General features: G+C 53.7%; 1 protein-coding gene across 1 annotated transcript; it reads right to left on the bottom strand.

Moving 5' to 3' along the window:
- Positions 1 to 10,727: 10,727 nt before the first annotated feature.
- On the bottom strand, positions 10,728 to 12,587 carry CDEST_07678 (Putative YjeF domain-containing protein NAXE). The gene is made up of 7 exons (XM_062923837.1): positions 12,477 to 12,587; positions 12,294 to 12,402; positions 12,170 to 12,235; positions 12,012 to 12,106; positions 11,540 to 11,636; positions 11,246 to 11,474; positions 10,728 to 11,149 (listed from the first exon to the last, which is right to left on the bottom strand). The coding sequence occupies exons 1-7, from the start codon at positions 12,486 to 12,488 to the stop codon at positions 11,047 to 11,049; spliced, it is 711 nt and encodes a 236-aa protein (XP_062779888.1). The 5' UTR covers positions 12,489 to 12,587; the 3' UTR covers positions 10,728 to 11,046.
- Between the last annotated feature and the right edge of the window lie 373 nt (positions 12,588 to 12,960).

Genomic DNA, 12,960 nt, shown 5'->3' on the forward strand with positions numbered 1-12,960 from the left:
GATAAATCTCATGGTGGCTGAAGAAGTTTGCCGCAAGGTCTTGTATCAGTAAAAATACCAGAACCAACTATTATAATGACTCACTGGTCATATGGAACCTACTATTCTTTCTTGTCATTTGTAAATTTTACCTCCGTCATGATATAATTTGACTACGTGTCCTTTGTGGAGGCAGAAATCACAAACTACCATGTCCCTGGAGGCACCTGGAAATGTGCAATACTAGCTAGGTGACGGAGGATCTTTAAAATTTGATCTCTCTATGAGTAGACTAGGCTACCCGGTGTGTCGTACAAGTGAGATGTGTAGGCTGAATTGTGATGGATCGTTGGGGTTGACTGACAGCTACTAGGATCCTGACACAGGGATGGGCCGATAATGGGACGGAATACATGGATATGGATACACGAAAGACCCATGCCATGGCCCGAAACTACACTGATGATTCCTCAGAACTCATGAGGGCAGGCGGTTCTAGAAAGCTCTCCCTTCCATTCGCGTTGGAGCTCAAGCTACTGTTGGGCGATAGAAATGTGTAGTCAAGGGGCTTGTGTGGCCTGATGTTGCCGAATTGCGATTCGTCTGGGAAGACCTCAAACCATTCCCCAGACAAAAGATCGCAAGGTCTCGACCCATCCATGACGAATACCTCATCACACCAACTTCATAAGAAATAATTAAACGCATGAACCTCACATGGCAGATTTGTAGCGCCACCAGATGCCGATCGCCTGTGGTACTTGAGGTTTCGCCATTGGAATGGAAGGTGACTTGTCCGTGTTAGTTTCTCAACATCGAAGCCCTTCTGGCCGTAGTCACGATCCATCACCAGTATTCATTACAAGAAACCACCGCAAGGAGCATCAAGACCGGATCAAACGGTAGCTTGGGAAATTTAGCAACCCCCATCCGGGACAGTCGCCCTTCCTTCTATCCAACGCTCTCGTCTGACAAGGGCCGCAAAGTTCTCAGCGGAGCCAGCCGGACATAAGCTCATACAGCAACAACTTCAACCGCGGCGCTGCCAGACACAGCACCGACATAAAGGATGAAAGCTCAGAATACAGCCAACGGTTCATGGACCCTCACAACCACCCTCAGTCGCTGACGCCCCTCCGACAACAAACGGATAGGAAAACCGCAAACATGTGGGAGGAAAGCATCTACAGGATGCACGGAGACATCAAGACACCTAAGGAGCCGCCACCGCCACCACCATCCAACCCAAAAACATCAACCCCAACTCGATCGTAAGCAGCCGGAAGAGGACGAGGCAGACGACTCTTTTGACGAGGAGGTCCCACAGCACCCCGACCCGCAGCCCCAACCGCAATGGCCCCGCTATAGCCGGCCCCCCACAATCCCGGATCGGAGCGATCGGAGCAGAGACGTCAGGCTCCGCCCCGAGGTCAGCCGTGAAACCAACAGCAACAACAGCATAACGGTAAAGGGAATTATCGGCGCTTGAATGTCAGCGTCGACGTCGGTGGTGGCGGTGACAGTGTCCGCTCTTGGTCGTGGAGCACCAACGGACGCGGAGGGCCGAACGTCAGCTTTGGAACCCCGTTTGCGAATGCCGCTAGTTTCCCCTCCGGAGGTCGGAGAAAATATGGCGGCGAGTATATCCAACAACATGCCCTTCAGCGTCCTGATCAATCTCCCGTTCGGGCTGTAGCGAAGCGGGACAGTCCTTGCGGACATAGATGATTATGGGTGGTGTGTCTCAAAGCGGAATTGAGTGTGTGTCTGTTTCTGAATCTGTGTCTTCAAGAACATACATCACAATGACGTTCTTGAGGCCCGAAACCTGCTTGATCAGGGACGCATGCGCATTTACATCATGACTCAAGACGGGGGGGGCTGCCCACGTCTTTCTGCTCAATAAGACTAGTTACCACGTTCAACTTTATTCGCCGTTTCTTTTGAAAGATAATAGCAAAGATGTCTCTATATCTTTCTCATTCGCGACAGAACAGCGTTCCATCGAGAATATTTCTCAGTTAATTGTGTTGAGGGCTTTGGTCAACTTTTGCATTTGGTCATCTCTATAAGCATGGAGCACTCATCGACGTCTCTGATTTGGGAACCGTCAGCACCTCACCTCAGTCCTCGAGTCTCAATGAAGGTAAGTCAACGCCCGGACTACCTAGCGCTGCTCAGGTTAAAGGTCAAACCTCAGTAGGGCATCACTACCGATAAGCTCTATGATCGATGCGCTGGCTTCATAACGGAGATAACCAACAATACTCCATGAGAGGCATGCGGTTTTCAATATTCCTGCGCTCGACTTTCCGTTCATTCAGCTGACTGATGGGGCAAGCCTTTCTCAGGACCTCCCACGGTATCGAGCTGGGCTTCAGCGCGTTTATTGTCTCGATGCTGACATCCACAAAGCACGCGTAGAATGCGGCGCCATATTGCTCCATGGCTAGCAACTCGACCTTGTTTAAGCACGGTATCGCTGACGCCGTCTCAGGTCTCGCCAGATTGGCAGCCTCATCTGGTCGTGGTCGTCAAGAGCGGCACCAGATTGAAGCGGTATTGGGGCTTGCCGATCCCCCATAGATGTAAGGGGCATACGACGACATCACAGTAATGTTGTTTGCCTCTTTGGAAGTTTGTGATTGAAACACCACAAAACGGCCACGTGTGCAAATACCACGGCGTCACTTGGATGATTAATAATTCTGGCACGTCGATGGGCACGAACCTTTTTCAACACACCCCCACAGCCCCCTTTTCCAAAAGACCCTCGAGCTTGCTGACCATCACTTAGTCGCAGTCGTTGAAAACACAATCACACTCGGTTTTGGAAACAACATCCTGTGCCGTACGATCAGTGAGCGGGGTGATCACATCATCATTCCTCCCAGGTACTAACCCGCGAGAACGAGGTAAACCACGCCATGCGAAAGGGTTTATTCGAAACTAAAAGAGACACCGCTTTATCGACATGTGGGCCGTTGCTAATGGGCCGTTTCCCAGTAGGCCGGGCCCACGGAAGCACTTTGAGCACCTAATGTGCCTTTTCCCTCTCGGCTGGGCCCGACATGTCCAGCACATTGTGCTCGTCGGTACCAATCAAACGTCGACAACTGTCGCTATCTGGGTGTCTTCAGCTCGGCCAACGCGGGATCCATCCGTCGCTCCCCTGGATGGCGCCTTGAGCCAGGGGACCTGGAAGTCGCAGAGGAAAGCCGCGAAACAGAAGCCCACAGACGTCGGAGGTAAAGGTCCGTGGGCCTGCAGTGCTATCTGACCACGATGTAGACACACCGGCGGATCTGCAAGCGGTCGGTTGTGCCCCTCGAAAACGAGCACTCGAAAATATTGCAGAAAGGACAGAGTTACAGACCGTGTGGTCGGCGTCGTGACAGAACACGTCTGCAACCCCATCCTCCCAAGCGGGCGATTGATCAACAGGGCATCTCTTCGCTAGGGATCGTACAGCCCCAGAATCACCTCGCTTGCGCTTTGTGAGGTAGATGCGGGCGGAATAAATGACCCGAAGAACAACATACCCTGAGCGCTGCCCCTGGCGAAGAGTCCCGCTCTCCGCCGGGCCGGTTGGAGGAAGAAGCCACTGTACTGCCGGGCAGCATTGCAGTGAGCTCGGGGGGCATAGGACTGGCGACTGGTTGGTTGCGATGCCCCCGGGGCATTTGGTCCGGCATCGACGCGTGTCTGTGTCTTGTGTCGTCTCAAGATCCCGAGGTCAAAGCTGCGCTGTACCGACCGGTTGGTCGGAGACGAGACGGGACAAGAAGAAGAGGGACCGCGAGAGGGACCGGACGACACCCAATGGGCTGAGAGCCGCTCTTAGTGAAGGTTAGGCTTTCTTGGTTTGATCAACTCATGTTTTCCGCAGTCGGAAAATCGAGCTAGTTTGGAAGCTGGCGTGCCATTGATAGCCGTCGCCGCTCTTGTCCGGCGATTGGGAAACGAGACACATCATGCAGATGACGATTTACCTGAATCCGAAATGCGTAAATCCCTAATTTGACAGCAAAGAAGGGGGGATGGAAAGCTTGGGCAGGTCTACAACCAAGTAAAAGGGTAATCAGAGAGAGTTCACGATCACGCCCTCGGCTCCTCTACAGCTCAGCGGCGGGCCAAACCAAGACACACAGATGCAGTAAAACACATCAGCGATGCGATCACCATCTTGAGTCACAACTGGTTATGAAAAATAACTGAGCTCGGGCACAGAAGACCTCTGTCGAGTCTTAAGACGACCTCCATTCGGCCAACTTCTCTTTCATGAGAGGTAATGACTATGCACAAACCAGCTGATCCAGGAGTAAACGATCATTTCGCATCTGAGTATCGTGTCACTCAAGTGTTGTGTAAGAAATATATCAGAAGCCATCCACTACCTGGAGACCATGACCGGAAAAGTCTAACCAAAGATAGGGGCAATACCATGGGAATGGACAACTCCCATTCCAGTGAGTCACTTGTGAATGTATGACTTCCTCCTCTGGGTTTCTTCGCCTTTTGAGGCCCCCTTACACAGCACCAAGAGGGGCAAGGTCATAGCCAGTTGACGACTACAATGACAATGAGTCAACCATAACCATGGAGCTTTCTTGGAGTTTCCTCGCCGCTTGAGGCCTCCTTCAATATTCACAACCACATGATCCATCGGTACCGGATTGTCAGAGAGACTGCCCCGTCTTGATCCGCCATAGGAAACCCAGCAACTTTCAATCACCTCCACAGAGTGACTCACAATCGACAACAACCAAAGGACACGACGAACAGTTATCAAAACGAATCGGAGAAATCAAAACAGAAAACCACGTCAGCTTTTCAACTACGCAAGAGGCGACATCATGCCTTGACTCGACCATCACTGCCACCAGCGCCACTTCCTTGGTCGTCAGATGCCGCTACCGCAGCACCATGATAATAAAACGAACCCAGCAGCATATTGGGGGTGGGGGGGGGTTGGCCCACGTCCGCTATAGCCCACGTCAGCCATCACGAAGGACTCGTCACGCCGTAGGTACAGGAGTGGTAACGGGAGCCAGCTGGCGTCTCTGGTTCCAGAACGTTCTCCTCGGGTCTGGAACGGCGCCTACGAAGGCCAGTTTTCAGCGACATCGCCTCGCCAGGGCTGGGATCTCGAAATGAAATATCGAAGCTTATCTCGAGGCTCAAGGGATACTTGGCACGTGGATCTTGAGATGAGCCCGCCACTCGTAGTGTGAGATGACGTGGTTTAGTGAGTCCACGATGTGTTTCCCTGATATCGACATTCATATAAGCCAGCCGGGACTGGGATTCCGCTGCTAGCTCCTGGGCCCCCCCCCCCCCAACGAAGGATGTTCCAACATCATCTCGCATGAGATGTAGTGTATACAAGTCAAGTATAAGTTACAAAACAAACTGTCCGTGACTTTGTATCAGAGGCGAGGTGGGTTTCCAACTCTCAGTTCTTCGTAGCCTCACTTCCCCTTGTAGTAACTCGAAATAGGAGTTTAGGGCAACTCAGCCTCTGGGTGGGGGGAAAGTTCACGAACACGCCAACACTTGGACCAGTCAGCTTGCGTGGTGCATGGACGTGGCAACGCGCGCGATACGTCGTGCTGCGAGTCCAAGACCTAAGAGGGCGCGGAGACCCCTATACTGCGTATGACATCGGACGTGGACAGGCAAGGCCTTGCAACGGCCGTGTCTTGTCGTTGGCCCGTCGTCGAAACAAACTCACCACCCCTCCCCTGTGGCAAGGCATGACTTTATGTGCGTTGCTGGTCTGAGACTTGCTGGACCGCAAGAATTGTCCAGGTTCTTCCATTCGGGACACCATCCACCCCGCGCTATACGGGTGAAGGCAGACAGACCGACGTCAATGCACCCCCACATCGTCTCCAACGAGCTGGAATCTTCGCGAAACTTCAGCTGCAGCCCGGCCCAACCTACGCTGTCACACGAAACAGCACGCAACGCACACCCGGCCGAGCAGACTTGGACCTTGATCCGAAATTCGCGTTGACGGCGACAAGGGACGGGGAAGACAACACGTTGTCAACTATCCTCCTTCGAGTTCATCGTATGGTATTTGCCGCCGTTCGGAGCAAGTGGAGACTCGCTACATGTACCCCTTCGAGAATGGTGTAAATGGGGGGAACCAACGTGACAGACATCTGCGTGGTGGCGGTATGGACGGTCAGGATTTTGCTGCGGCAAGATTTGATCGAGTTAGCGGCATCCTTTGCTGGAAAAAGGGGAAACGATCGTCGCCTTCTGCATGCCATAAACCGAGCCACGGGCTAGCCGAAACCCGTCAACAGGTCTTGTCGTTTGCGTGCAGCATTCGTAGGCTAGGACAATTAGTAAGGAAGTACTTGAGCCTGCTGGGCTGTGTGCTTATTGACTTACTCAAGTAAGCCATCCGCATGCCGGGCTGAGACATGGCATCGGAGCCCGCTCCGGCTCACCAGTCACCGAGTCGCGTCGACTTTGCAGCAACTGGATTCAAATCCTAACGTGGATGGCCTCCCCGTTGACGCGGACAAGGATGATGCAAAAAGACGTTGCCGTAGAGGTGACAAGCTCTGGATCGGGCATTATTGGCCCAACATCGGAACGGCCATCAACCCGTGAATCAGTCGCATTGACTGCGGCCCGACACACAAGCTGGATGCCGTCTGCATTCTGTGCTGTGCTGGCGGGGTTAGTCAGAGGAGTAAGAGAAAGCCTTTTTTTTCACCCCCAGTTGCCGACCACGAGGGCGGTTCACAAGCGGATCTTGATGGTGGCAGACCCTGAAAGAGAGAATGGGATTTCGCAGTGGAAACCCTTTTTTGCACGACTCGAGCCAAGTTGGCCAGTGTACCCGCTGAGTCTGGCTTGACACGGAGCTGGTCAGGGTTCGGCGGCCACAGTCAAAGTCGATCCCAAAGAGGAGAGTTCACCACACCTTGCGACGCAGGGCCGCCTGGTCCCTGGGATGTTGAAAACTCAATCGCGTTGGGCGTCGACAGTGGGGATCCGAGGCGTCGCCATGAGATTCGGGCGCCCACTGAATGAGATGACGTGAGGAGGTCGTAACCAGGCGTGGGCGGAGGACTTTCTCCAGGGCGACAAACCAGGCCAAATCTGAGGACCGAGCTAGTGTGCAGGGGTTTGAACAATACAATGCTGGGGGGAACAGACTGGTGACTGACAGTGACCAGTTAGCAGTGGTCGCATTCGACCAACGTGATATACATAGTATCCCAATATCCCAATATCCACCCTTCTGTGACCCCGTCGGAGGGCCTCCAGCTTGATTTGCCGGCCATGATTCGTCGACCGTTTCGGCATAACCCAAGCTGAATTTCGTCAGCATCATGATGCGCTAGACCCTTGTCGAACACCCTCCTTTTGCAGGGAAACACCCCCCTGCTGCCCCCAGGACTTGGCCATTCGAGCCCGGCAGCGTCCGCTGTCTGCCACACAGACAGCCGCTGCCACGATCTTCCGCCGTGTTCCCTCCAACGGCATGATGAATCATCGTGCTTCAAAAGCACAACGATACTCAGTCATCGGCGGCGTGGGGGGAGACGAAGCAAAGCCGCTGAGGAATGCGACAGTAAGCCAACTGGTGTACACTAGATGCCTCGGTGTGCTGGAGGAGTCAGCCACTGCTTCCAAGGAACTTAACGCCGCCACAGCTCTGCTCTGCAAGGTGGAGGGGCGGGCCATGTGACCAATGGCGCGACTGATTGCTGTCACCGGCAGCCACCACGATCCCAAGCGTAGGGTCCTGCTGAGGGGATCGCTAGGCTTTGTCAGGCCTAGACAAGCCTAGACAGGCCACACTTGGAGTCAGTGTCTGATGCAGCCAGTAGCGGCATCAGTATCAGAGTGCAAAGTCAATCCAACCGTGCGCCGGCTTCTCTCCCTGAAGCGCAGTTGGCAGGCAATCAGCCTCAAGCTTCGGTGGGAGCCAGCCCGTGGTGATTTGCCGTGGCTGGAGATTTAGCCTCCCTTTGGCGTGAGGGGAACCTAAGAGGGCATTCCCGTTCAGGGTCTTGGCTTCAGAACGGTGGCAGGGCTAGGCCCAGACGTTGGCCATTTCGCTTTCTCGAAGCCACCAGAAACTTCGTGCACGTGTACACTGTGATCTGTAACTGTCGCCCGTTGCGCCGCGTCGTCGTTCCATGTCTGTGGTTCTATGAGTCTATGTCGCGGCTTCACCTTCGTCACTCATGCCCCAGCCTCTCGGTTAGGGGAACATGGCGGGGTTCCTTTCTAGGGGTCCTTTTTTTCTTCTTCTTTCTCGCTCTCTTCCTTTCCCCCCTTGCAAGTGAGGCAGATAAGCTGTAATACCCCGGCCCCAGCTTCGTCGAAGAGGGGACCCCCTTCCTAGATTCATTCGGAAGCATGGGACTGGTGTCTTGTCCTTCTCCGTCAGCGGCGTGATGGTACGATGTACAACCGGAGGAACGACGGGACTGACGCATGGCTCAACAAGCCTGTAAAATTCGACCTAACTGGAAGATGAGATTTGGCCTTTCCGCGTGGTCGGAAATTCTTCTCCTATGGGAGTGGCGCCGGTTTTCTGGAACCCCCCATTCCCGAATCCTCACACATGCGTGCGAGCTGTCTTATGACGTATGGACCGTGTTATGAGTAGCCGTTCGCATTGCGGTAGCAGCAGGGTCCCCAGCCGAAGAGCCTCAAGAGCATTGTCGGCCGCCCCAGTGAACGCGATGCTCGTAGCCATCGTGTCCCCCCAAGGATCCGCCAACCCCGGTACTGCGTGAAGTGACGGCGCGGTCGGAACGAACAGTCCAGACTTCAACGTGGCGGCTAAGCATCTCCTGGAGTCTCGTGGCGTCGTCGGAAGCCGAGCATCAGCGTGACGCGTTGCCTCGAACGGGCCATGGGGATAAGAAGAAGAAGAAGAAGAAGAAGAATAGGAGGAGGGGGAGGAAGATAATAATGGCGACAAGTGTATCAGTGCGAGGTAGTTAGTTAGGCAGCTGGGTAGGGATTCGAATACAATAATGCATAAGTGCCTTGTATATCGGATTCTGTTGTACTTCAAGTCCTTCCATACAGCACACTTGAATGGATTGATATAATACATGGCAATCTCTCGGTTGCCATTGTTCCCCTTCAGCTCCTCCATCTACTCTCTTTTGGGCCTTCTGTCCACGCACAAGTGTGGCTCTTGCCTCTTGTTTCCCACCTACCTGTCATGTCCCTGCCGACTTCTATGATCGGTACTAACGGAAGGAACAAGGGGGGCGTAGGGACAAGGATTGTGTTGGACGGAAAGAGAGGTCTAATAAATGAGCATGCGTGCCTACCTACCTGCTACCTACCCGTCTTTCGGATACGCTATCCCACAGTCATGCCTACCATGCTGGGTAGGTAGGTAGGTACCTTGGGTAGGTAGGTACCAACACTTACCTATGTGGGTCCCGTTCTTGAAAGAGACAAGAGGAAAAGCGGGTCCCGTCCGACGGATACCACGCAGTGCTCCATGCGGCCCCGTAAGCGCTGCCTTGCCGCTCGGGCCTATCACAGGGGTCAAACGGACCTTTTGCTCCGGCAAGGCCTACGACTGGGAAGCCCAGCATTTCAGTCGGATGATGGGCTTGGGGGACGGACGGACTGGTGTCCCCGTTCGACTTTTCGCCCTTTTTCACTCTGCCTATCTGTCTTTTCTGCACGCAAAAAAAAGGGTCGCTGGGTGTGGCTTTGCTACCTACCTTTTATCTACGTTACCCATCTCATCCCTCCCACCCCTCTACCCTTCCTCCTCCTCTTTATGTAGGTACCTTACCTGACCCGGTCATGGGTCCGGCCTGGGGGATACAGATGGGGAAAGAAGGGTGCCATGTCCGGAACACCCAGGTGTACAGAGTACATCTTCACCATGAAGGAGGGGATGGGGGGGGATTCTACAAAGGGACGGGGAAGAAGAAAAAAAAAGAATGGGATATGGGACGCACCAAAATATATCCCAAATCAAAATTGTCGAGCATGATTAGACTCTTGCTTCGCCTTTTGTCACGCCTTACCCGCTTCCATACCGCCGCCGCCGCCGCCTTCTTGTTGCCCTGACCCTTTCCCTCGTTCATCAGTCGAGTCGTTAGCGTTTACCTTTCTGCCCTCTCCCCCCCTTCTCTTTTCTGATCATCACAAGTCCAACTCCCGTCCCCCCCTCGTCGCTATTATCTTTTTGTCGTCCTAACCCCCCTCGTTACCCCCTTGAGGAAACCTTTCTTCCCGTTGAGTCCGCCGCCGCCGCCGCCGTTTAGTTTCGCGCCCCCCTCCTTCCCACCTCAGCGGCTCAGTACCATACAACGACCACCCTGTCTACATACCTACGCACCGACCAACCAGCCAGGACCGCCGGTACCCTCGTCCGTATCCTCCGTTGTCAAAAACGCTCCGGCCTGGCAAGGGGTCCTTGTGGAACCACCGTGTGGCAATTCCCAATAGCTTCTGTCTCGCTATTGGATGAGCGGCACCCGAGCTGGGGGCCAGCAGCCACAGCTGCTTTTTATATCAGCCACATCTTCGGCCGCCGGTCTGGCAACCAAGTCCAACACGCCCCGGTGGTCCCTTGACCTTCCGCCTACTCGTCCCGCCCACAGTCACTCAGATACTCTCCTCATTACCCTTAACAACCCGGACGAAATATTTCCATGTTGCCCTCTTTCGATCACACATCCTCGTCCTCACTCTTCACACGGCTGTCCGAGAGGTTCAAAATCCCTTTCATTCGGTTTTCATGTGTGTTGAGCACAAAACTGTCTGCCCGGTCTGTCGAAGGCTTTACCTTGTCTATGTCGCCTTCTGTCACGCATACCATCCTCCCCTACTGGATTGTCCGCAGGGTCTCTTAATTCAGCCGATGCAGATGCTCGACGGTCGATGTCCCAGTCCCGTCTGTCCCAACAGCCGTATCGGGGGCTGTGCGGTCATCTAACAGACATTTCGGCAACAAAAAAGCTTGATTGTAAGTGCTCAGACATAGAGATCGGAAAATTCCGCGAGATGGAGGGGGGAGGGACAGCTATAAAGTGTCGGCTGACTTCTTCATAGCTTCTGTCCCTTAATATCAACTTCCACCACCTGGTCGATGCCTTCGTACTGCGGAATGTCTATATTGTACTTCTTAGCAATGCCCGGCGATACGAATCTGCTCCCAAGGTCAGCCAAACAATCTCTTACAGTTTCTTTTTACCTGTAATGCCTTGCGGGGGAGGGAAGAGACAGCTGGAGTTTCTGGGCTTACCTTCCACCGATGAAGTGGCGTCCTTTAAAATGCTTCACCAACGGCTTTGGTGCCGTCAGGCTGACGAGGACCGCAGGTTGGAAGGAGCTGCCTGGGCCAGACGAAGGCGGGCCGTCCTCGATGTTCCACGACGAAGGGGCGTCAACAGAAGTCACCGGCAACTTGGTGTCTTCTAATGCCCTGATCACAGCGGGGAACGGCTCCCGAACCTCACCAGAGAAGCTGAATCCTGGACTCACGACGTCAGGCGCGAGAACAGACGAAATCACGAAATTAGCAGAAGTGGTGACAAACCGAAGATGGCATCCACGACATGATCCGTCGACTTAAGAGCCGTCGGGAAATCGTCGACAAAGGGGACATCTAAATCCACTAGTTGCTGCGCCAGACGCTACGGGAGAAACACAAGATCAGCGAGACATTTCGACTCCACGGCAGGCCCCGAGAAGAGAATAGAAAGAAAAACGAGAAAGGGAAGGGGGGAGGGGGACTTCTTTTCAACGACTGCAACCACTGATACACGCAACCGAAACGCTGTCCTTTTTCTCTTCTCGGGAGAAGATTCATAGAGTTGCGCATTTGCATAGTATGGCGTGGGAAAGTCATAAAGCGAATTGTTTTAGCGTGGTATGGAAAACAAGAGGAAGCTCGAAGACGAAGAGGCGTCTCCCGCTAGATGATGGTATATAATTGCGACGACTCTTCATGTACTACTGCTCAGGGCAAACGAACCGAGATAGACAAAATCAAATGAAACCTCACTCACTTGGTACAAATCGTGTTTGCTTCTCTTGGGGTAGTAGATCGTTGGCTTGTAACCGTAGTGACGAAGGTGCCGGGCGGCAACCAATCCGTCGCCCCCTTGAGTCTGGGTGAGCTTCACGGTCTAATTGGCGCGCGGGGCGACCAAAAACAACAACTCACCGTTGTTGCCAGGGCCGCAAGCGATCAGAACATTCACGCCTCGGCTGGGCGGGTGGACACGGTAGACTGCACAGAGCGTCAATTGATACTCTCCAAGAGCCGCCTGGATAAGTGGAGGAGCTACCAGCTTGGGAAACGGACAGACCGGCGAGCTCCATCAGCTGGTCAAGGGAAAACGCGCCGGTGCTCATCAGGTCCTTGTCGAGGGCCGCGGCCGCCTTCGCTCCGAGAGTCTGTTTGTTTCGCCCGCGCCGTCAGCATCGTTGAAACCCCCGTCTGGGGTCTCTAGTCCTCGGCGACAACTCACTCTCAGGGACATATTGGGGTACTCTGTTCAACAAACTTCTTAACAGTAAAGGCGGGTTTGCTCTTCGAGAGGTGACGTTGAAGTTGAGAGCTAAGGTCTGCCGGGCATAGGTCAGGGAAGAGAGTGGATGAAGACGGAAGGGCCGTGCGACGGGCTGACATCACTCCGTACCGCACCGCACCGGTCAGCGACGAACCACGGCGGTTCGGTTGTCACCGAAACTGTATCCACACAGTGCATTGCATGGCCATCCGTTTGCTGACAGCTACTGTGCCATCAAGGTTGTTTCCCCTCCCTTGCTCTTTGCATCCATCTAGAGGTCTTATGACTACGCTTACCCCACCATTCTGTGCACTGTGCACACATAAACATCATCGTTACATAACAAGAGACAAGACTTCAGATTGAGGACGGTATGCATACAGTAGATACTTCTGCTGGAATTGTTTTTACCTTGATATTTCCCAACATATCAACTCGTTTC

Source organism: Colletotrichum destructivum, chromosome 5 (assembly GCF_034447905.1).
Source record: "Colletotrichum destructivum chromosome 5, complete sequence".
NCBI classification, from domain to species: Eukaryota; Fungi; Ascomycota; class Sordariomycetes; order Glomerellales; family Glomerellaceae; genus Colletotrichum; species Colletotrichum destructivum.